Source organism: Lissotriton vulgaris, chromosome 8 (genome assembly GCF_964263255.1).
Source record: "Lissotriton vulgaris chromosome 8, aLisVul1.2, whole genome shotgun sequence".
NCBI lineage: Eukaryota > Metazoa > Chordata > Amphibia > Caudata > Salamandridae > Lissotriton > Lissotriton vulgaris.
In genome coordinates this window covers 1,537,862,865-1,537,884,464 of record NC_141696.1, presented here as the reverse complement: position 1 = coordinate 1,537,884,464, position 21,600 = coordinate 1,537,862,865, and the positions used below count along the sequence as shown (strand labels likewise).

The window sequence follows — 21,600 nt, the reverse complement described above, 5'->3', positions numbered from 1 at the left end:
ATTGGTGACCTTCCGCACATGCTGTTTTATTGCCCTAAGCTTCACACCTATTGGGCAAAAATATTTGATTACATTGCGCACACGTTCGGCATACATCCTGCAAGGGAATTCATCTACATTCTCCTAGGAGCCTTAGACCCATCATTAAAGGGGGACCATGACCGCCAGCTCCTGGATCTTTTACTAACATTAGCATGTAAGGTGAACCTATGCAATTGGAAATCAACGGAGGAGGTCTCCTTCAATGCATGGAGGGAATGGCTGTCCTGCATTAGGGGCACTGACAATCCCGCTTTACACTCTTCACCATGGCAGGTTACCAACAAAAAATTATGGTCTTCATTGGACCAGGCCTCCCTCACCTTTGACCCTCCCTGAAGTTCTAACTGATGAGGTCTGTACTCAGTAAATTGGAGGTGCATGCTGCATGAACTGTAATGGCTATATCTTGTACTCACGGGCTTGACAATCTTAGAACCATAAAGCAGGAACGATGTAGTATAAATGGTACTATATGGCTTGTTTTAGACGGAGTGCTCTACGGAACTATATACAAATGTGAGAATGCAATGATGGTACTTTATTTTCCTTTACTGTATACGCTTTGTTTTATGTAACAACCCATGTCTGATTGCGGTATCTCTATAATACGACTGTAATTCTTCTGTTGCCTTCTCGCCGCTATCATTTCTGTTATTGTTTAATAAAAATATGATTTGAACATAAAAAAAAATAAGAATACCAAGATCTAAAAATAATAAATATCTCAAAACCCCAAACTCTGACTTGCCCTGCCTCAGCCCCGTTGGCCTTTCAGAAGCAATGTCCTGTCCTGAATTGCCCAGACCCCCTGTATCCACCGACAACTTTCACTGTGGTTTCAAGATCCAGCAGGGAAACGTTGGGCTTATTAAGAAATAGAAAACATGAGTGACAGGGAGAGCAAAGGGGAAGGAAAGGTGATTTCAGAGGAAGAAGACTTGAGATTTAATGTAGAAGTGAAAGGAGTAACATAAGCCGAGTGGTATTATAGGCAAGGATAGGAGAAGCTACAGGATCATTACCGAGCATGGACAGAAGAGAGCGCAACTGACCTATCATGGCCGCAGACCACATGAAGAACAGGGAAGACTGGTGGTTATTACTGCAGAATGATTAAGGACGGAGTAAGATTGACCCCGAATGGAAGGGAGTGAGACTGACCGCTTATTACTGCAGACTGAACAAAGGAAACTGAGCATAAGTGACTGGTGAGCACTACAGATTGCATGTAGGAGGAGTAAAAGTGTCACAGCATTCATGCATGAGGCACAAGTAGTGGGAGTGACTGAACACTACTCCAAAGTGCACAAAAAACAGACTGAGCACCAGACTGTGAAAAACACTGATTAGGGGGAAAGTGACCGATAATTACCAAGTAAGAACTGCCAAAGTCATTTCAACTGCATGCGGATCAAGGTAGCACACACTGTGCAAACACCAAACACACTGCAGCAAGGTAGGAACAAAAGCATTTGAGACAAGCTTGGCCGCGAAAGTGAAAGCGCCCGTAACATAATCCAAAACAGATAGCACCCTGCACGCCCCTGCTTACTCCCGCAAGCTGGATGCCGTGGGAGGAAACATTTACTGGAAAAGGTGGGACATGCACCCGCCTTTGTCCAATTGCGTGCTTTTATTTTTGAAAGCCACACGCGAAACACACATGCACAAGTTTTCAGAAAAGCTGGAGTGATTCCAAGAGGTCCTCTCCTAGGCAGCGCATGTGCGCTGCGTTAGGCTCGACTTAAAAAGCACTATGACCAGGCCATCGTCTTTTTGCAAAGACACTTCACTGGTTCATACGTTTTTCCCTCTGCCTGCAAGATGGCATACTCCTACCCATTTTGAAACCTAAGACGCAGTATTTCCGTGTCGGCAAAAAGCCTATTTAGGAAGCAGATGGCACAGCAAAAGGCTCTGAAGAACGACTCCTTGATCAGTGCTTAACATATGTAACTACAAACTTGTTATGTGGTTGAAATAACTATCTTATATGGAAGTTATTTTCTTTACCAACATTCTGCACTTTCACCGGTCTACAGATACGTTGCTGATTACACTAGTTTTATCACTCTCATCAAAAGTGCCTCCTAAACAACTAGCTTGAGTGAGCACACTTAGGCTTCTGTTCGGGCAGAGCCCTACAAACAGCATGAACCATAAAGGATTCCACTGCATTCATGCAATGCTCCTTTGGAGCCCTTGATGTGCCGCTCTGGTGATGAAAGACTGCTGTTATATGCATTTTAGAGGTATGCTTTTGTCTTTGGAAATCCAAATAGAGGATGTGTAAACACCTAAAAGTGAAGGGCAGTTCGGACGCAGCAGAAGAACAGCCCAAAGCTTTCACTGCAGCCGAGAGTACAGTCCGCCACATCCTCAGTGAGAATAAGGTGAAATGTGACGGTTCCAGGCATCAATATGATTTAAAGTTGGGGCACACATTCACCACTCAGGTGTCAGCCACATCAGTGAAACCCCAGAGGGCTGAAACTGTAGGACAGCCATCCTTTGAAAACGCACCAGCTGACATGCCTTTGTATTTGGCTGACAGTGTATGGCAGTCATTGTTTGAAAACATACCACCTGACAGGCCTGTGTACTTTCCTCGCTGCAACGTCTCTTATTTTAAACAATTACATGGATATGAATTGTACAGCAGGTGCAGTGGTACCAGAGCCCTGGGTTGCCAGGTATCTACCCTCTGGTGGCTCGTATAATAAAATGTGGTTCAAAACTACTCGGATCTCCAGTGTAGTAAATTGTCATAATGTGGCCCCAAAAAAATAAAATCTTGTCAAACCGAATATGGTCATCAATGTTTTGATTGTGTGACAGGGCCAGTGTATAATGATTATTGAATGTGTTCATGTTTCATTTATGTAGATTTGTGTTGCTTTTATGATTGCTAAAACCAAATAAAGTTTATTGACTAACTACTGCTTAGATAATTCTCTTTTCAGGGTCTTCTTCCCAAAGAATAAGGCAGGTTACACAGAGGTGTTCCACATTCCTGTCTCCTTATAGTCTTCAAATGCTTAGAAAAACTGCTTGTACCAGAAACCTTTATAGCTTTCTATGCAATTCTAATGAAAGTGACAACTCTGGGAAAGAAACAATCTTTTCTCTGGTGAAAGATATGACCAAAGCCCGGGTAGGCACAGGCAACCTGATAGTGTCAGATGCACAGTGTGAAGAACTATCTCGCTTCTTTATTAATAAAGTCAAAGGATTATACGACTCACTACAACCGGATAGCCCGTCTGGGTCCCCTAATCCTGCTAGAGCCAATCTTGATCCTCCCTACTCCCTCCTGACCTTTCCACCTATAGAACAGCCAGGGATGGAACACCTAGCCCTAAGAGTAAAGTCAGGATCCCCGGATGATCCCATTAAACCGGAACTGTTCAGATCACTTCATGACTCTGTCCTGCAGGAAGGGCGAGAGCTGATTAATCGATCTTTACAGCAAGCCGCCGTTCCCAAATCCTGGAAACATGCCAAAGTACTACCCCTCTTGCTCCCTTATCTTGCAGAAGTGGCGGAAGCACATGTCAACTCCACTCTGACTGCCTACTTGGAGTCCAATGGGATTCTTGAGGAGTCCCAGAATGGCTTCCGTGCTAATCACAGTACGGAGTCTGCCCTGTTAACAGTCACAGAACATCTAAGGGCCTCCCTGGACATGGGCGCAACCTCTATCCTGGTTCTGCTGGATTTGAGTGCGGCCTTTGACACGGTCTCCCACAAGATACTACTTGAGAGACTGTGGGAGATCGGAGCCAGGGAAACGGCCCTGGACTGGTTTGCGTCATTTCTATCTGACCGCTCCTTCCAGGTGCACGCCCCGCCGTACTCATCCAGCAAGTTCCCTCTTGAATGTGGAGTGCCTCAGGGGTCTGCGCTCAGTCCCACATTGTTTAATGTGTACGTCCGCCCCCTGGCCTTGATAGCCCGGAAACGTAAGATCATACTAACATCATATGCGGACGACACACAACTCATTTTCAACTTTTCCAATAACAATGTGGGGGACAAAATTAAATTCCAAGAAGACATTCTGGCGATTTCAAGGTGGCTATCTAACAACTGCCTTCAGTTAAACGCCTCTAAAACAGAGGTAATCCTGATTGGCAATGGCGCGCAGACTTGGGACGAGCACTGGTGGCCTCCTGCGCTGGGACCAGCTCCTATACCCAAGGAGTCAGTAAAAAATCTGGGGGTGTTTGCTGGACAACTCACTCAACCTGGAGTCCCATGCCAAAAAAGTGGCAGGTACTTGTTATGGGCGTCTTCGTTCTCTTAAACCCATCTTGGTTTTTTTTTTAGCCTTCTACCCGCCAGATTATAGTCCAGGCATTAGTTCTATCTCACCTGGACTATTGCAATGCCTCATGCTAGGCTCAAACATGACTGCAATAAACAGGTTTCAAAGAGCACAGAACGCCGCCGCCCGCGTTCTATTTTCCCTACCCAAAACTTGCCACACGTCCCCCTTTCTCCGACGATTACATTGGCTTCCAATACAACAGCGCATTCAATTCAAGACCCTTTGCCTCACCCACAAAATCCTGTATAATGCTGGCCCCCAAACTCTGCATGGACTGTGCTCTTTTTATACTCCCACGCACGCACTCCGCTCAGCGGACCTCTCGCTTGCTCGTACTGTCAGGATTCGGAGGAGCAGAGCCGGCGGCCGCTCCTTCAGGTATTTGGCCCCTAAGCTCTGGAATTCTATCCCCTCTAAAGCTCGGGCCACTTCAAATCACCTGCAATTCCGATAACTCATAACAACTTTTGCATCCATCTAGCACTTCCTCTGCCGTACTAGCTTCTGGCATGTCCGCATGCGCTGGGACGCCCCGTTGCTGGGGTAGCCATGCGCTATACAAGATCACATAACATAACATAACAAACAGCAGATGCTTTTATGGAGTGTTTTGTACATATTTGCAATAATATACCTGTATGCTTGATGTTGTCTGCTTTTGTGCACTGTGCTGATCGTGGTATGAAGCTAATGATAAAGACTGCATAGGCCCGTTTGCTTCACTGGGAACAGTTGTGTCTGAGCTGTTTATTATAAAAGGTTATGACAAAAGCAGTAGGCCGGTTTTACATCCTGTGGGGAAAAAGGGATTAAAGCCAATAGGTGTTTAATGGGGGGTGTTATTATTGTGTGATAAAGCCGGCAAGCGGGCATTGTGCGCAATGGAATCTCGCCAATCTTCATAGCAGGCAAGAGGTTTGCTAGTGGTGACCCAGTCAAACAAACTGGGGGAACAGGAGATTTTCACCATTATAATCGTGTTCGGCCTTCTTAAGGGGATTTTATATTGTTTAGACAACTGTAATTGTGTAAATATTAGTATTTTTTCTGTAATATACCTCATGATTGGCTTGTAGAAAAGCTTATGCTCAATACAGCTGGCTGACTCGAATACATTGGAAAGCAAATGATAATTGTTATAGACCTTATTGGTTCATTGGGAAATGTTATTTCAGATGCCATAGGTCTGGTAAATCTCTTACGAAAAGTTCCAACAAAGGCAGTAGACCCTATTCATTTGTTAGGAAACACTTGTTAAAGGTAACAGGCCTTTAAGGATGGATTATCATTGCACTGTTAAATTCTGCAGACATATTTTGTTACATGAAATCTCATTTCACAGATTAGAGTTTTTAGGGAAGGATTTTGATAGACCTTAGAGGTACACTATTTGCTAGAATCTCCCCAGAAGCCCTGACAGGCTTGTCTGCCAGGATCCCGAAATAAAAAAATAATAATTATATTACCTATTGTTATGACCAACTTTTCCCACAGACGAAGCATTTTTTGTATTTTTTTAATAAATGTTTGTTTCAATTGATGAATCTTTATGAAATTTTAAAAACTAGTATGCTAAACAGTTTAGCTGCAGTATGGAATGTTTCTGTGTGATTTGTCAAGGAGGGGGGGTGCTTTTTCCCCCATGCAAAGAATATGGAGATTTTTCATTTTTTTAACATAACAGCCTGAACCGCTGAACAGAATTACACCAAATATTGCAGAAAGGTAGATCTTGCCCTAGAAAGAGACCTTTTTGTAAATTTGGGGAAATATGTTCAGTAGTTTAGGAATATGTAAGAAAGAAATGTATACATATCTAGGCATGCAAATCCACCTGCAGGAGAGCCATGTATCCGAAGGGAAAAGCAAGGCCTTGATTGGCTGGCCACAGCCTAAAAGGAAAGTTGCAACCACCATTTTCTTTCCTATCTGGGCCCCGGGGAGAAAACATGAATACACACTCAGATAAGAGGTCAGAATTGAGGTATCCTGACCCTATAGAACACAGGCGTGTCTGAGATACCCCTTATGGGCAAATAAATGCCCAAAAGGTTTGGTGGGGCGATCCACAGAAACGCGGATCCACAGCGGGCCTCAGCATAGATTCCCAGTGTAACTTTTCCTCTCTCTCTCACTCTCTCTCTCACACCTCTTCTGCCACGGGTCTGTATGAATTTGTGAGCGTCACTTACGACTCCATTCATTGTAGCATATAGTACGGGGAATTTAGTCAGCCTACTGTAATCATTGGTTCTCTTGCCCTGTGATTGATGACATTTGTCTGATCACACGTGCACATCTGCCTAACAAAGCGTTAGATTCAAAACCAAGGCTGGTGGGCCAGGCCTTTAGTTTTCCATTTCTACTCCTTGGTTCCTTCTCTTCTTTTTGTTGATTTTTAAAGCACACTACAGCTCCAAAGAGATTACGTACTAGCTGCTTGCTTTTTGCTCACTTACTTTGCAATGTACTGCAACCTCCACAGCCGATGAATCTAACCGAGGTGACCATCATGGAATAAAAATGTCCAAAGGTTGCCAAAGTTTTTGCCATTGCAAGACGGCCAATGCGGTTGCCATAAACGTGGCAGCCAGCTGGATTTATTAAACAGCAGTACACTACCATTCTAGACTGCCATTTGCTACTTTGTTTAATTTTGTTGTTATTACGAGCATATGCCTGCCATTTTTTGTGCAACAGCAGGTGTTCTTTTTTTCTACTTTTATTGGTTTTAATAATCTTGCATATATGACTGAGTTTGTGTATGTATTTAATTGTGGTTCTTAAAGCAGGGGAATGCAAAAATGAGTCCGTGATAAATGGATACACGAGTACGGGGATGGGTGACAAAGTGCAAGTATTATAACCTAGTCTGTGCTTAACCTCATTTATGACTAGGAAGGCACTATCATTAGTAAGTCAGACCTGTTGGTATTGCCAGGGCTTGCTATCTACCTTTAAGTGGTAGCAGCTAGTTGGTTTGCCTAGTTGCATATCTCATTACTTGGTTGCGCACACAAGCAAGTAAAGTGTGCACACTAACTTTCTATTGCCACACACGAGGAAGAATACTTTGAGGGAACATTGCTCAGATCTAATCCAGCATCCAACTAAGAGCTAATGAAGAGGCACGGTAAAACAAGATAGCCATCAGGAGCGAGATCAGAGATCATCATCCTCGCAGAGCTGAGCTTCTAAAAGGAAACAAAGGTCGACATTCTTATCCCGAATAACGGCTCTAACCTGAAAGGGATGTCTGACAGCAGAGTGCGTGGCTTAATTCGGAACATGGCCCCGGGGAGGGAGGAGGGCTGTTTCACAAGCCTGAGATAAAGGAATAACATCTTTCCTCGGTTATCAAAGTGTGTTTGGTTGAGTACTGGTACTGTGAGAAGATACCTTGATGCCACGCAGGACATTTTAATACAGTTCTGATAGTTCCTGTTAGACTTCTAGTCCTATAAAGAAGAGCCACGTGAATAAAGCAAGACAAGGTCTGTGCGGGAAGGATGGGGGCGAAATACATCTATTTGTGGATGTAAGCCATAGCAGGGGGTGTCTTTGTCCTGCTACTGTGAATTAATGACTATAAAAAACTAGCCTGTCAGGCAGGAGAACCTCAGACTGTGGTCCATCATAGAAGTCGCAAAGAAAATTTATCTCTTCCTGTTTGTCACATTAGCTGTGTAAATTGCTCTTTTCACTTGTTTTTAATTAAAAAAACATTAATCATCACCGACTGTGTTGCGGACATACAAATGTGTCTTGAATTCTGAGGCCTGTACTTATATCGCCCCTCCAATCATGCACACACATTTGACATCAATAGTTGCTTTAATATTGTTGTATGTCAGTCACATATTCTGTCACTTTGCAGCTTGGCGTATAAACCCTCCGACATACATACAGGCCGATGACGTCACGCTGTATTTCCCACGTAGTATCGCAAATTACCTCACCCATAACGTCGGTGCCCCTGTCAAGCATGATGTCACTGCCCCTGAAGTATTCCAGTCTATTGAAAAGTTCCCACGGAATCCATACAGTACTTCATAGAACAAATGTGAAATAGGTACTGCTAAACAGGCAGCTTAAAAAAACAAGCATTGGAAATGCAATAGGGCTCGCATTAGGAAAGCTTGAGCTATTGGTGTTATAAATGATTTTTTTTTATTTATGTGTTATTTTTTAAAATAGCTAAATTAATAGCTTTGTCATTTACAATGCCAATAGTTATAACTTTCGCAAACACCTATAGCATTTGTAATGCAACATGTTTTGTATTTACGTAACTTAGATGTATTGATATTACAAATAACAATGGCTTTTAATTTTTTTAAATAATTAATACTTAAATAATTTATTTAATTTGTAATGGCAATAGCTTAAACTTTTGTAAATAACTTTTGTGAAGATTATGTTCAGTGTTTTTTATTGTGACGAAAATCCAAGAAGAGAAGTGAAATATTAACATCTTTTTGTGATTTGTAATAAAGCACGAAAGTTTGAAAACAGCTTGAAACATTGAAAGAACACATTTGAACCAATGATGCTGTGGTGGTGCTGAGTGATGCTGTGGTGGTGCTGAGTGATGCTGTGGTGGTGCTGAGTGATGCTGTGGTTGCGCTGAGTGATGCTGTGGTTGCGCTGAGTGGTGTGTGAATCGGTGGAGCTTAGTGGGTGCATTGGTGGAGCTGTGTGGTGGGTGCATTGGTGGAGCTTAGTTGGAGCATCGGTGGAGCTGTGTGGTGGGTGCATCGGTGGAGCTGTGTGGTGGGTGCATCGGTGGAGCTGTGTCGGTGGAGCTGTGTGGTGGGTGCATCGGTGGAGCTGTGTGGTGGGTGCATCGGTGGAGCTGTGTGGTGGGTGCATCGGTGGAGCTGTGTGGTGGGTGCATCGGTGGAGCTGTGTGGTGGGTGCATCGGTGGAGCTGGGTGGTGGGTGCATCTGTGGAGCTGTGTGGTGGGTGCATCTGTGGAGCTGTGTGGTGGGTGCATCGGTGGAGCTGTGTGGTGGCTGCATCAGTGGAGCTGTATGGTGGCTGCATCAGTGGAGCTGTATGGTGGCTGCATCAGTGGAGCTGTATGGTGGGTGCCTCGGTGGAGCTGTGTGGTGGGTGCATCGGTGGAGCTGTGTGGTGGGTGCATCGGTGGAGCTGTATGGTGGGTGCCTCGGTGGAGCTGTATGGTGGGTGCCTCGGTGGAGCTGTATGGTGGGTGCCTCGGTGGAGCTGTATGGTGGGTGCCTCGGTGTAGCTGTATGGTGGGTGCCTCGGTGGAGCTGTGTGGTGGGTGCCTCGGTGGAGCTGTGTGGTGGGTGCATCGGTGGAGCTGTGTGGTGGGTGCATCGGTGGAGCTGTGTGGTGGGTGCCTCGGTGGAGCTGTGTCGGTGGAGCTGTGTCGGTGGAGCTGTGTGGTGGGTGCATCGGTGGAGCTGTGTGGTGGGTGCCTTGTTGGAGCTGTATGGTGGGTGCCTTGTTGGAGCTGTATGGTGGGTGCCTCGGTGGAGCTGTATGGTGGGTGCCTCGGTGGAGCTGTGTGGTGGGTGCATCGGTGGAGCTGTGTTTTGGGTGCATCGGTGGAGCTGTGTGGTGGGTGCATCGGTGGAGCTGCGTGGTGGGTGCATCGGTGGAGCTGTGTTTTGGGTGCATCGGTGGAGCTGTGTTTTGGGTGCATCGGTGGAGCTGTGTGGTGGGTCGTTCGGTGGAGCTGTGTGGTGGGTCGTTCGGTGGAGCTGTGTGGTGGGTGCATCAGTGGAGCTGTGTGGTGGGTGCATCGGTAGAGCTGTGTAGGTGGAGCTGTGTGGTGGGTGCATCGGTGGAGCTGTGTGGTGGGTGCATTGGTGGAGCTGTGTGGTGGCTGCATCGGTGGAGCTGTGTGGTGGGTGTCTCGGTGGAGCTGCATGGTGGGTGCCTCGGTGGAGCTGTGTGGTGGGTGCATCGGTGGAGCTGTGTGGTGGGTGCATCGGTGGAACTGGGTGGTGGGTGCATCGGTGGAGCTGGGTGGTAGGTGCATCTGTGGAGCTGTGTGTTGGGTGCCTCGGTGGAGCTGTGTGGTGGGTGCCTCGGTGGAGCTGTGTGGTGGGTGCCTCGGTGGAGCTGTGTGGTGGGTGCCTCGGTGGAGCTGTATGGTGGGTGCCTCGGTGGAGCTGTATGGTGGGTGCCTCGGTGGAGCTGTATGGTGGGTGCCTCGGTGGAGCTGTGTGGTGGGTGCCTCGGTGGAGCTGTGTGGTGGGTGCATCGGTGGAGCTGTGTGGTGGGTGCATCGGTGGAGCTGTGTTTTGGGTGCATCGGTGGAGCTGTGTCGGTGGAGCTGTGTGGTGGGTGCATCGGTGGAGCTGTGTGGTGGGTGCATCAGTGGAGCTGTATGGTGGGTGCCTCGGTGTCCTGGTATCTGACTACAGAGTTCGTTATGGTGCATTGGTGGAGCTGTGTGGTGGGTCGTTCGGTGGAGCTGTGTGGTGGGTGCCTCGGTGGAGCTGTGTGGTGGGTGCATCGGTGGAGCTGTGTGGTGGGTGCATCAGTGGAGCTGTGTAGGTGGAGCTGTGTGGTGGGTGCATCGGTGGAGCTGTGTGGTGGGTGCATCGGTGGAGCTGTGTGGTGGGTGCATTGGTGGAGCTGTGTGGTGGCTGCATCGGTGGAGCTGTGTGGTGGGTGCCTTGGTGGAGCTCTATGGTGGGTGCCTCGGTGGAGCTGTGTGGTGGGTGCATCGGTGGAGCTGTGTGGTGGGTGCATCGGTGGAGCTGTGTCGGTGGAGCTGTGTGGTGGGTGCATCGGTGGTGGTGGGTGCATCGGTGGAGCTGTGTGGTGGCTGCATCGGTAGAGCTGTGTGGTGGGTGCATCAGTGGAGCTGTGTGGTGGGTCGTTCGGTGGAGCTGTGTGGTGGGTCGTTCGGTGGAGCTGTGTGGTGGGTGCATCGGTGGAGCTGTGTGGTGGGTGCATCGGTGGAGCTGTGTCGGTGGAGCTGTGTGGTGGGTGCATCGGTGGAGCTGGGTGGTGGGTGCATCGGTGGAGCTGTGTGGTGGGTCGTTCGGTGGAGCTGTGTGGTGGGTCGTTCGGTGGAGCTGTGTGGTGGGTGCATCGGTGGAGCTGTGTGGTGGGTGCATCGGTGGAGCTGTGTCGGTGGAGCTGTGTGGTGGGTGCATCGGTGGAGCTGGGTGGTGGGTGCATCGGTGGAGCTGTGTGGTGGCTGCATCGGTAGAGCTGTGTGGTGGGTGCATCAGTGGAGCTGTGTGGTGGGTCGTTCGGTGATTTGGTGGTTACCTGTAATGCAAACTTGAACTGACGGTATTATTAATCCAAATAGCTACCAATCTGGCCATAGTGAATGGTGGTATACTGGAACCTTGCCAGAATGTAGGGTGTGGAATATGCACCTAAGCTCAAAATATATGTTGCAAAGACAACTGCTGTAACATTAGATGTGGTGGGACACTCCCAAAACAGAGAAAAGGTTTTTGCTCCGAATGTTGGCATCACCTCAATCAAGCTCAAATGTGCACCCCAAAGATTATGATTTTCAGTTTGGTATAAATCACAGTCCAAACTTACCACAACGTCCTTGGTGAAATGCCAAACACGGAAACTGCTTGTGGCATTCCTTGGATAAAATACGTATAGATGTAATTTGTAAAGATGGGTGGGGCGTGACGTAGTATGCAGCCATCTAAAAAAATATCTTCTTACACAAGAAGTAATTTGAAGACATGCTTTACTCCCTTGCCTAATAGGAACAGGCACTTAATCAGCTACAAAAACCAAGACGGCGGACATTACAGTTAAAAGCTGGATAAGAAGGCAGCCATATTTGCACCGGGTCTTTAGAAGAAAAGGTTTATTGCTCCTATTTAGAGTGTACCTAGTAATAGAAATGCTACGTTTTCCCAAGGACAGTGTTGAAGTGAAAAGCGGACTTCTGTGCCCATGTAATGTGGCCTCTGTACAGACATGCATGCATGTTTTTTCTGTGCTTTCTTGAAAGGACCTTGGAGCACGTTTATTAATTAGGTCATATTATGAACAGTGGGTCACTTAATTTATGCGAAATCAGCTACAAAAACCAAGACGGCGGACATTACTGTTAAAAGCTGGATAAGAAGGCAGCCATATTTGCACCGGGTCTTTAGAAGAAAAGGTTTATTGCTCCTATTTAGAGTGTACCTAGTAATAGAAATGCTACGTTTTCCCAAGGACAGTACTGAAGTGAAAAGCGGACTTCTGTGCCCATGTAATGTGGCCTCTGTACAGACATGCATGCATGTTTTTTCTGTGCTTTCTTGAAAGGACCTTGGAGCACGTTTATTAATTAGGTCATATTACGAACAGTGGGTCACTTAATTTATGCGAGCCTTTATAATAAACATACTGGTGCAGAGAAAAATAAAATGTAAACGCTCGGCAGGAAAGGCTTGCAGCCGCGAAATGAAAGTTAAAAAAACGCGGCTGGGAAATGAAAGCCTTTGATGCAGCAGGGGGGCGGGGCGGATACCTTTGAAGAGCTGCTGCTGGTGGCACCACGCTGGGGAAAAGATGGCTGGCTTTGATGTGCACGCGCTTTTTAGGTCAATGCGCTTGCGCATTGACCTAAAAAGCGCACGGGCACATCATCAAATCGCCAGTTTAGTTAAACTCTGGTTAGGCTGCTATATGGCTCGACCTCTGAATGCGCAAGCGCATTGCAGAGGTCGAGCCCTAAAAAACGGGGCGGAAACAGGTAACTGAATCCCGCCCCTCCAGGACTCCCTGACCTGCCTCATGGTTGCCAAGGCAATATTTCTAAAAATATTGTCATGCTACCGTAAGGCAGGTCATGGAGTCCTCGAGAGGTGGGATCCAGAGCAGACAAATCTGCTAAACAGGAGCTTTTTCCAATGGCAGGCCACTGTTTCCAGAGGCCTGCCAATGGAAAAAAGGGGCATGGATTCATGCCATACTGAAATCCCCTGCTCACAATATCTCTTTGCCTGCAGCAGGGTATGCCCTGCAATGCAGGCTTCGACCTAAAAAGGGATCTTTGCTCTGCACCAGGAACATTTCTGCCACACTGCAATACTAGAGTTCAGCTGCTCCCCTAGTAAGCTCGCAAAGGCATACTTTCTTTCTTTCCAAAGGCCACAACTTCAGTGAGCAGCAAAAGAAGATGACACGGAACAGCGATTACATTTGTGTTTTTCCAACTATCACTTGAATTGAAGAGGGAAAAACAATGGCCTCTGCTCAGCCATGTGATCTTTTCTTGGTCTTAGAAGTCCAGCAGTGTGAGGAGGAGGAGCATATATCCTTGTAGCCTGATGTCCCATTCATTTTGGGTGGACGTCCAGCTGCAGGGATTAAATTAAGGACGTTAACTATGCCAGCCTTGGCTACCATCAAGAAATTTCATATTTATTTGGGTACAAAATTCTCCTGACTATGCAGGTGTAATAAAAAATGTGCTCACTGTTAATTTTATTTGTAGAGCTATTTAAAATGTAAATGTTTGCATGGTTTTAGTGAAACCACAAACTATAGACTTTAACTATTAAAAACATGCTGTAGTGTTGCACATGAAATGAGAGCTGTACTATTTGTGTTATCGTTATATGGTGGGGCTGTAGAGATGTAGGGTAGTACTACCTTTATAGTGGTGTACACAGAGTATTGATCTTTAAGCTGTGGTGACGCCTGTGCTTGTTACAGATAAAGGATAAAGAGGGGTTAGCATGGTCAGGAGTTCAGCAAGTGTCACCAACGAATGACAGGTACTTCCCTTCCCACCACAATCCTTAACACTACAGCAGGAGTACAACAAGGTACACAGAGGAAACTTACAACTCGTACCTTCAACAACGGCCAGGAACAACTGGTGGTTTAGCTTGGTGCACATACACCAATATAATAATTTTAGCTGAGTCCTAAATTGGTCTTTGTGTTCATCTGTCTACTGCTCACCCTCACATTCTGTGGCCTTTAGTCAACGTGTGATGACGTAACATGACAGGTCACAAAACAAGAGTATATTTCAAATCATGGATAACGCCTGCAGTCACATTACACTTTATGTGGAATATTGAATGGCGGGTCACTCTATAAAATGTATATTTCTCATTAAGGATATGCTTATCTTCTTTAGCTGTTGGATTCTAAAATGTGAAAACTGTATTCTTGATGATGTTATGGATGCTGCGTTACACCTCAAATCCATATATCACTTCTTGTCTTTTAGCTCAAATGCACAGCTCATGATTCACAAAACATTTGGGGTGCTTTTAGAAGTGATCCGTGTTTGATGATTATTTGCACAGGGTTTGCAGTGCTGGGCTATTTCCTAGCTAGGATTGTCCCTTTATGTCTTGAACAAATTATGAGTTGATCCCCCCCAGCTGCCCACCTCCCCTCAGCCGACTAACAAAAGCAACTCACCCGGGTTTCCTCCTTCATCCTCCACCTCCTGCTGGAAAGGTGTTCTGTCGCCTGTAGTGTTTTTTTTCATCCCAGAAACAGCAACTGGATCCCCTGTACGATAGACAGAATAATATGAACAATTTTGTGGAGATATGGCAGCAGAGAACCTTCCTGAAGTGGAAAAGACTGTTGTGCATGTTTTCCTGCTAGACAAAAATAGAAACTAACTCAATTTTTGTCTAAAATTGCTTTATTCATATCCCACATGCCTCAGACCAAAGTGTTGTGTAAATTTACCTGACAATTGTGTCTCTTTTTAAAAGATAAATGTCCCCAAGATACTAAAACCACAATCTCCAAGGGACAGGAATTATCAAGCTCCCCCCCATTATTAGAAAAATGACCAATGACTGAAAAAAGACAAACACTGTAGCAGACTTGGACGTCTTCAGTTTGTCCAGTCCAGTAGGAATGAGGCCTACATCTGTAGAAACTTGGCACAATAAGGTCTTTTACTGTACAAGGTCAGTGGTCTAGTGCTGCCCTTATGCCGTCCCATCACAATTCTGAGATGCATTTCATGGAACATGGAATAACGGAGGCTGATGAATATGTTGCACCCTTCTACACTCAAGTCTGCTGTTAATAAATGAGAGTGTTTTGAACCCTTGACACAGACTCAAGGTTTTGCAGTCGAGCAAATACCTTAATTGTAGAAACACCAATCACAGACTTTTGGTTATGCCAAACCTCAGGTAAGGATGGTATAACCTGAAATATATATGCAGTAAGTCCCGGCATGAGCAGCATCAATGCTGGAGCCGTGTAAGCAGCTAGGAGCGCCTGTGAAAGTCCGTGTGAGCTGTATCTGTGCAAGAGAGGTGCAAACCTCATGAAGTACATGGACGGGTCAGCACGTGAAGATGTGCTTGCGAAGCATACACAGCCACCTTGCCTAAAGAGAGAGAACTCGGAGTCATGTTGCACTTGGAGCAGGAGCGAGTAGCCACTCATGTCCCAGGTAACAGTTCCAGTCAGCTAGATGCAAACACTGGGGCAGTGTACAAGAAATGCAATGACATCATGCAGGGGAAAAGGCCATTAGGAAAGGCAGGTGATGCGTAAATGGACAATAACTGAGCACAGTGTTGTGAACAATGAAGGAGAGTGTCAAAGCATCAAGCTGCAGAGTATATAATTATAAGCACTGTTGGTCTGTGGTGAAGTACACACTGTCACACACATCTGAATAGTATGTCATACCCACCAACAACAAAATAATAAGTAATAGAATGTAAGTTACCTGTCAGAAGAGGGGAGGCCACAGAGCAGACAGGTGCTACTGGGCTCCATCTGTGGTCGTTCAGGTCATTTGCTACCAGTGTCCTGAGGCACATCCTACTATGGCTGTTAAAACGGTGCTAAATACGACCCGTTCTGCACTTGGCCGAGTAGTCACAGGCTTCTCAGTGAGTCAGTGCAGGGGGAAAGAGCTAAGGGCTCAACAATCAGCCAACAGATGAAACAAGGTATTGGCCAGCCTAATGCTTGTATTTATGGAAAATTACCTCACTTTAAAACTCACAGCAGAACTCAATGCTGTACAGTTAAATTAATACTAAAAAAAAGGGTAGCAGAATGCTGCGTTCTATTGTGGGAAGCTGCAACCATTTTGCTTTCCGGTAATAGTCTTCTTTTTCCACTAGAGCCAAGGTTCATGCTATTACAGTCCAACCCCACGACTGCCCCAAAAAGTGGGACAAGATATGGACATCAAGGAAGACTTACAGGGGTCTGGATTGACTGCTTGGAGAACAAAAGTTGTTTTAGGGCCAGTAACCATGAGTTGTAACATTGGAGCCATGGAGTAGTGTGCTGATGAATCTGTCTCACTGACAATATCTCCAATACTATCAATCAAGTGTGGTGCTGTATTTATGCGCTTACCCCTGATGCTTTTGTATTTTTCAATAAAAAGAGGTTTAAATAAAATGGAGAAAGCTGGGAAATGGCTAATTTCTGCTCTTAGGCCCCTATTAAGAGTTACTGTTATCTTTCTAAGGAGACCCTGGGGCCGGAATATAGGATACCAGGCTGTATCTCCCCACAGTGATTACAAGTTGTTTTCCCTGGAAAGGGAAATAACATATGCAATTTGGTAAAACAAGTCCAATTATGCATGATTTTCCCCATTTGAGGAAAACAACGGTCCCAAATCTGCAGACATGTATTGCCTGCTTTGAGCAGGTGATAAAAAAGCTGTGGGGGCTTTTTCTCCTGCCAGTGGGCAGGTAGAAGGGGGCCAAAGGCAGCAGAAGGGAAGTCATTCTTTTTCTTTACCAGACGGGAGCTTCTTCCGCTACTCTCATTGTAGGAAAGTGCCCCTTTTTGCATGGTTACCCCCTAATGTTTTGCCCAATATCAGATGCCAACGATACTATGTGTGTGCCTTGGGTAACTGCCAATCAGGTTCCTAGGATTGTTGTTCTTTCCCCAAACTGTACTTTTGTCTCCACAATTGCCACACCTCTGGGCCACATGTAAGTCCCTTGTAAAAGGTACCCACGCACCAAGGGCCTTGTGACCAGGGAGGGCTTTGGGGGGGTGCAGCATGTATTATGCCACCCTCAGGAACCCCTCACCCGAACACCCACACTCCGCCACTGCAGGCTGCGTGTTCTGGTGCGGACCAAACTGAAGAGTCGGCATGGCACCCATCCCTGGGTGCCATGCCCACCAACACTGCCTGTGGCATGGGTGAGTCACAGCTCTCTTAGATAGGAGCTGTGCACTGCACTTGGTTTGTCTTTAAATTTGAGGCGTAGGTCGTGCTCCTATGTATACCCCCGCTCAGGAGTATATGAAATAACTGAGGATTGCGCTGGCACTCTACAGTGCAAGTGTCACATAGGGCACAGACAGATGGGTGCTGAATTTATCAGCAAGGTTATGAACAATAACGTTTTCAACAGAGGCTGTTTTCTTGTTCAACTCTCTTGGGTATTTTATTCATACTTATTGAGGTTGTTGCTTGCAAGTTTCATAGAATTTTTCAATCTGAAGATAAATATATTCAACAATTGCATTTTATATCCAACTTATTTTTCAAACGAATACATTCCATATATTCCAATGCATTTCGGCCGCTTGGCCTTCATCAGGGAAATCTGTGGAACAAAGATTGCATCTATCACTGAACGGTACGTGTAATTACATGCAAAGTATAAAAACAAACAATAGTCTGGCTGAAACCTAATATATAGTATACAGTGTAACTAATACACTTTCTACGAGCATGTTCATAATACCTGGCTCTGGTAATAGTGATGGGTATGAGAAAAATAACCTAGGCCGTCAGCAGGAGTTAGTGAACAATTTGTCCAGACTATACAGAGAGAGAAACAATGACTTGTGATTCTATATTAAAAATATATTTAATTTGCATAGATAAAAATCATATAGTAACTACAACACGTTGAAACTATATGATACAATAAAAATGACATAACACATGATAATTACCATAAATAAACAAAATATGTAAATCATAATCAGTACAGTTAAAAACAATTCATACATAAAGTATAAAATATAAAAAGGTGACAACAGAACTCGACGCGCGTTTCGGCTAAAAAACCGCCTTCCTCAGGAGTCATTGGATGCAAACTCTGAAAATACATTGTTGTAAGAAAGACATACATCAGTAATCTAGCGACCAATTAATATAATAACAGAAAAACTACATTCTATTTATAATGTTAAAAAAAGCAGTCGTAAAAGTATAACAGTTTTGCATTTCTTATTACTAAAGTCACGGTTTTACTCAAAACTGACATAGTAGGACGCAGTGACAACGGACTAAGGTCTCTGTTCATGATTAAAAGCAAAAACGGACTACGCAATGTAAGTCAGTCCGTTTCGATATGGCGAGTAATACAAATAGATGTTTAATTGGATGGCTGTTTTACAAAAAATAAAAGGAATAAGCTCATTCTCAAGACGTTTCCATCCATTGATTTACATTTGTTGTCAATCTTACGAATTTGACAAGATATGAGGGCTCGATGTAACAATTAAAGTGGCATGTAACCTAGTCAAAGATGGCGCTCTAAATCGAGCCTCAGGATAGAATCTCAGCATTGAACCTGGAGGTAAAAGGTTGCGGTTCCGATCCAATCTGGGTATTGTATACATGATATGTAAAATATCCCGCAATTTTCATTTGCTTAGTTCAGGGGTTATGTACACTTAACAACCATGTGTGCCAAAAGTGATCCACTAATTATCATTACCTTATACATTTGGATGTTTCTTTTAATCAAACAGGAATTAGCCTTTATCAAGTGGCCCCATTGTGATTATGAAATTGTGAGAAGATTCACTTTCTGAAATACTAAGCAAGAACAAAATTCTTTTGCTGTAAGTTGGTCTATGAATTACCAATATCAGCTAGCTTATGTTTTGAATAATCTGTTATTGCTATTTTTGTAGACATTATATCATCATTAGGAGAAAGTATTTATGTGTTTTGCATCAAAAGACCTTAAATGTTACTTTCCTGAGCACGTAGAAAATATTTCTAAGAAAATATCTGTCTATCATATGACTTTAGTGTTCAAATTTATAAGTCCAGAACTGTCAGTTTTGAGTAAAACCGTGACTTTAGTAATAAGAAATGCAAAACTGTTATACTTTTACGACTGCTTTTTTTAACATTAGAAATAGAATGTAGTTTTTCTGTTATTATATTAATTGGTCGCTAGATTACTGATGTATGTCTTTCTTACAACAATGTATTTTCAGAGTTTGCATCCAATGACTCCTGAGGAAGGCGGTTTTTTAGCCGAAACGCGCGTCGAGTTCTGTTGTCACCTTTTTATATTTTATACTTTATGTATGAATTGTTTTTAACTGTACTGATTATGATTTACATATTTTGTTTATTTATGGTAATTATCATGTGTTATGTCATTTTTATTGTATCATATAGTTTCAACGTGTTGTAGTTACTATATGATTTTTATCTATGCAAATTAAATATATTTTTAATATAGAATCACAAGTCATTGTTTCTCTCTCTGTATAGTCTGGACAAATTGTTCACTAACTCCTGCTGACGGCCTAGGTTATTTTTCTCATACTGGTTCTTACCCTGCCCTAGGAGTCTGCGTATCTCACTACCCAGGGGGTCCTTGTTTAATTCTCTCTGGTAATAGTGATTACATTATACCCATGAATGTTACGCGCTAGATTGTTACTGGATTTCTAGAGTGTGCGGTTTGAAACATAGTATCTAATCCCAAAACATAATGCCAATGGCATAAGTGGTTTTACGTGAACATGCCTGCATTTGACGCGTATCCCGAAGGATTCATCTGAGTGTTTAATTCAAGAAGCTCGCGCAGTAGGCTATACGCGTTCAAAGTCGCTTTCAGGGTAAATACTTTACGCACGGTCTACGTTCTTACCTGGAATGCACTGTTGTATAAAATCAAAACGCGCTGGGGGCGACTGCTCTCCTCGTGGTGAAAGTCGGCGTGTGACGTATGTGGGTTGGGCTTTGTTTATGAAGAATCGCGCGCATCAGTTAAAGGGCCAGGCTATAAACGGTTCTGTTAGGCTACTATTGCTCAGTGTATTTGTGGTATGCAAATGAGTCAATGTAAACAATGCAGCGGAATCTTAATTACACTGTAAAATGTACAGCACCATAATAATACCAAATGTATATATAGTTGACACTGATTACAAATAACAACTAAATTCTGTCCGTTCATTGATTCCATGTGGACGTAGAGTCTGTAAATGAAATATCCAGTGATTTTCACGTTTTAACAAGGCTTTTCTATTGTCTGTTTCTTCATTCTTTTCCACGACTTCCAATATACATGCTTTAATTTGGTTGATTTGGTGGTTGTGTTCAATGAAATGAGTGGCGACGGCTGATTTTAACACTTTTGTTCTTATATTACTTTTGTGTTCAGTTAACCTGGTTTTGAATTTGCGCTCTGTCTGTCCAACATAGGCTTTGCCGCATGGGCATTTCATCATATATATAATGTTTTTAGTATCACAAGCACTGTATAGTGCCAGCGCAATCCTCAGTTAAGTCACAGCTCTAGCAGGGCTTACAACCCTAAAGGGAATGTATGATGTTACTTAGCATGCCATCACTTAGAATGCTTTTTTTACGAAGTTTTTACTTCGCAAATGCCTTTAATTAGCAGTATTTTATAACGCGTTCCATTACTTTGCAAAATCAATGAAAACCATTAAAGTGGCATTACTTCGCAGGTTTTTACTACGCATACATATTCTTTTAAACATTTTTTTCACTACACACCAACACTACCCTCCACGCCCCCTACACTACCCTATACTACACATACACTACAACACTAGCCTAAACCCTAAAACAATACCCAATACAGGGGGGCGTTAAAAAGAAAACAGACAAACTGACATTTTGAACTTAAGAAATCCGAGACTGCCGGTTTAGGAGTTCTGTGAGCTCTGTCTGCAGAGCTTGGGCTGCCGTGCACGCTTCCGCATTAAGGGCTTTGGTCACCGGGGGCCTGCCCTCCCTCTCCTCGTCCTTGACTCAGAGACCGGGAGGGGCCGAGGGAGTTTGAAGGAGACGGAGCTGGGGACATCATTCAGGGGAATAAAAAGCAAACGTCGAGCTAAACAATAGTACAGGCATGGCTGCCTGAAAAGAAAACTAACGTTCAGCGAAAGCAGTACAGACCCCAATAAAAGACAAAAGACAATACCAAGTGCCCCCCAGGAAAGAAGGTGGAGCAGCAGCGAAAATCCAGGGCGGCGGGCTGGGCCCTGTGTGCATTAA

At 44.5% G+C, this 21,600-nt stretch overlaps 1 protein-coding gene across 2 annotated transcripts in view; it reads right to left on the bottom strand.

Moving 5' to 3' along the window:
• LOC147700314 (uncharacterized) overlaps window positions 1-21,600 on the bottom strand; it is a 97,725-nt gene that overhangs the window by 34,192 nt on the left and 41,933 nt on the right. For both annotated transcript variants that reach the window (XR_015299399.1, XM_086935688.1), the window contains exon 4: window positions 14,772-14,864. Coding sequence is in view for 1 of the 2 variants with exons in the window: in XM_086935688.1 (XP_086791814.1) it covers window positions 14,772-14,841 (70 nt within the window). In the remaining variant the exon portion in view is untranslated. The remainder of the gene's footprint in view (window positions 1-14,771; window positions 14,865-21,600) is intronic.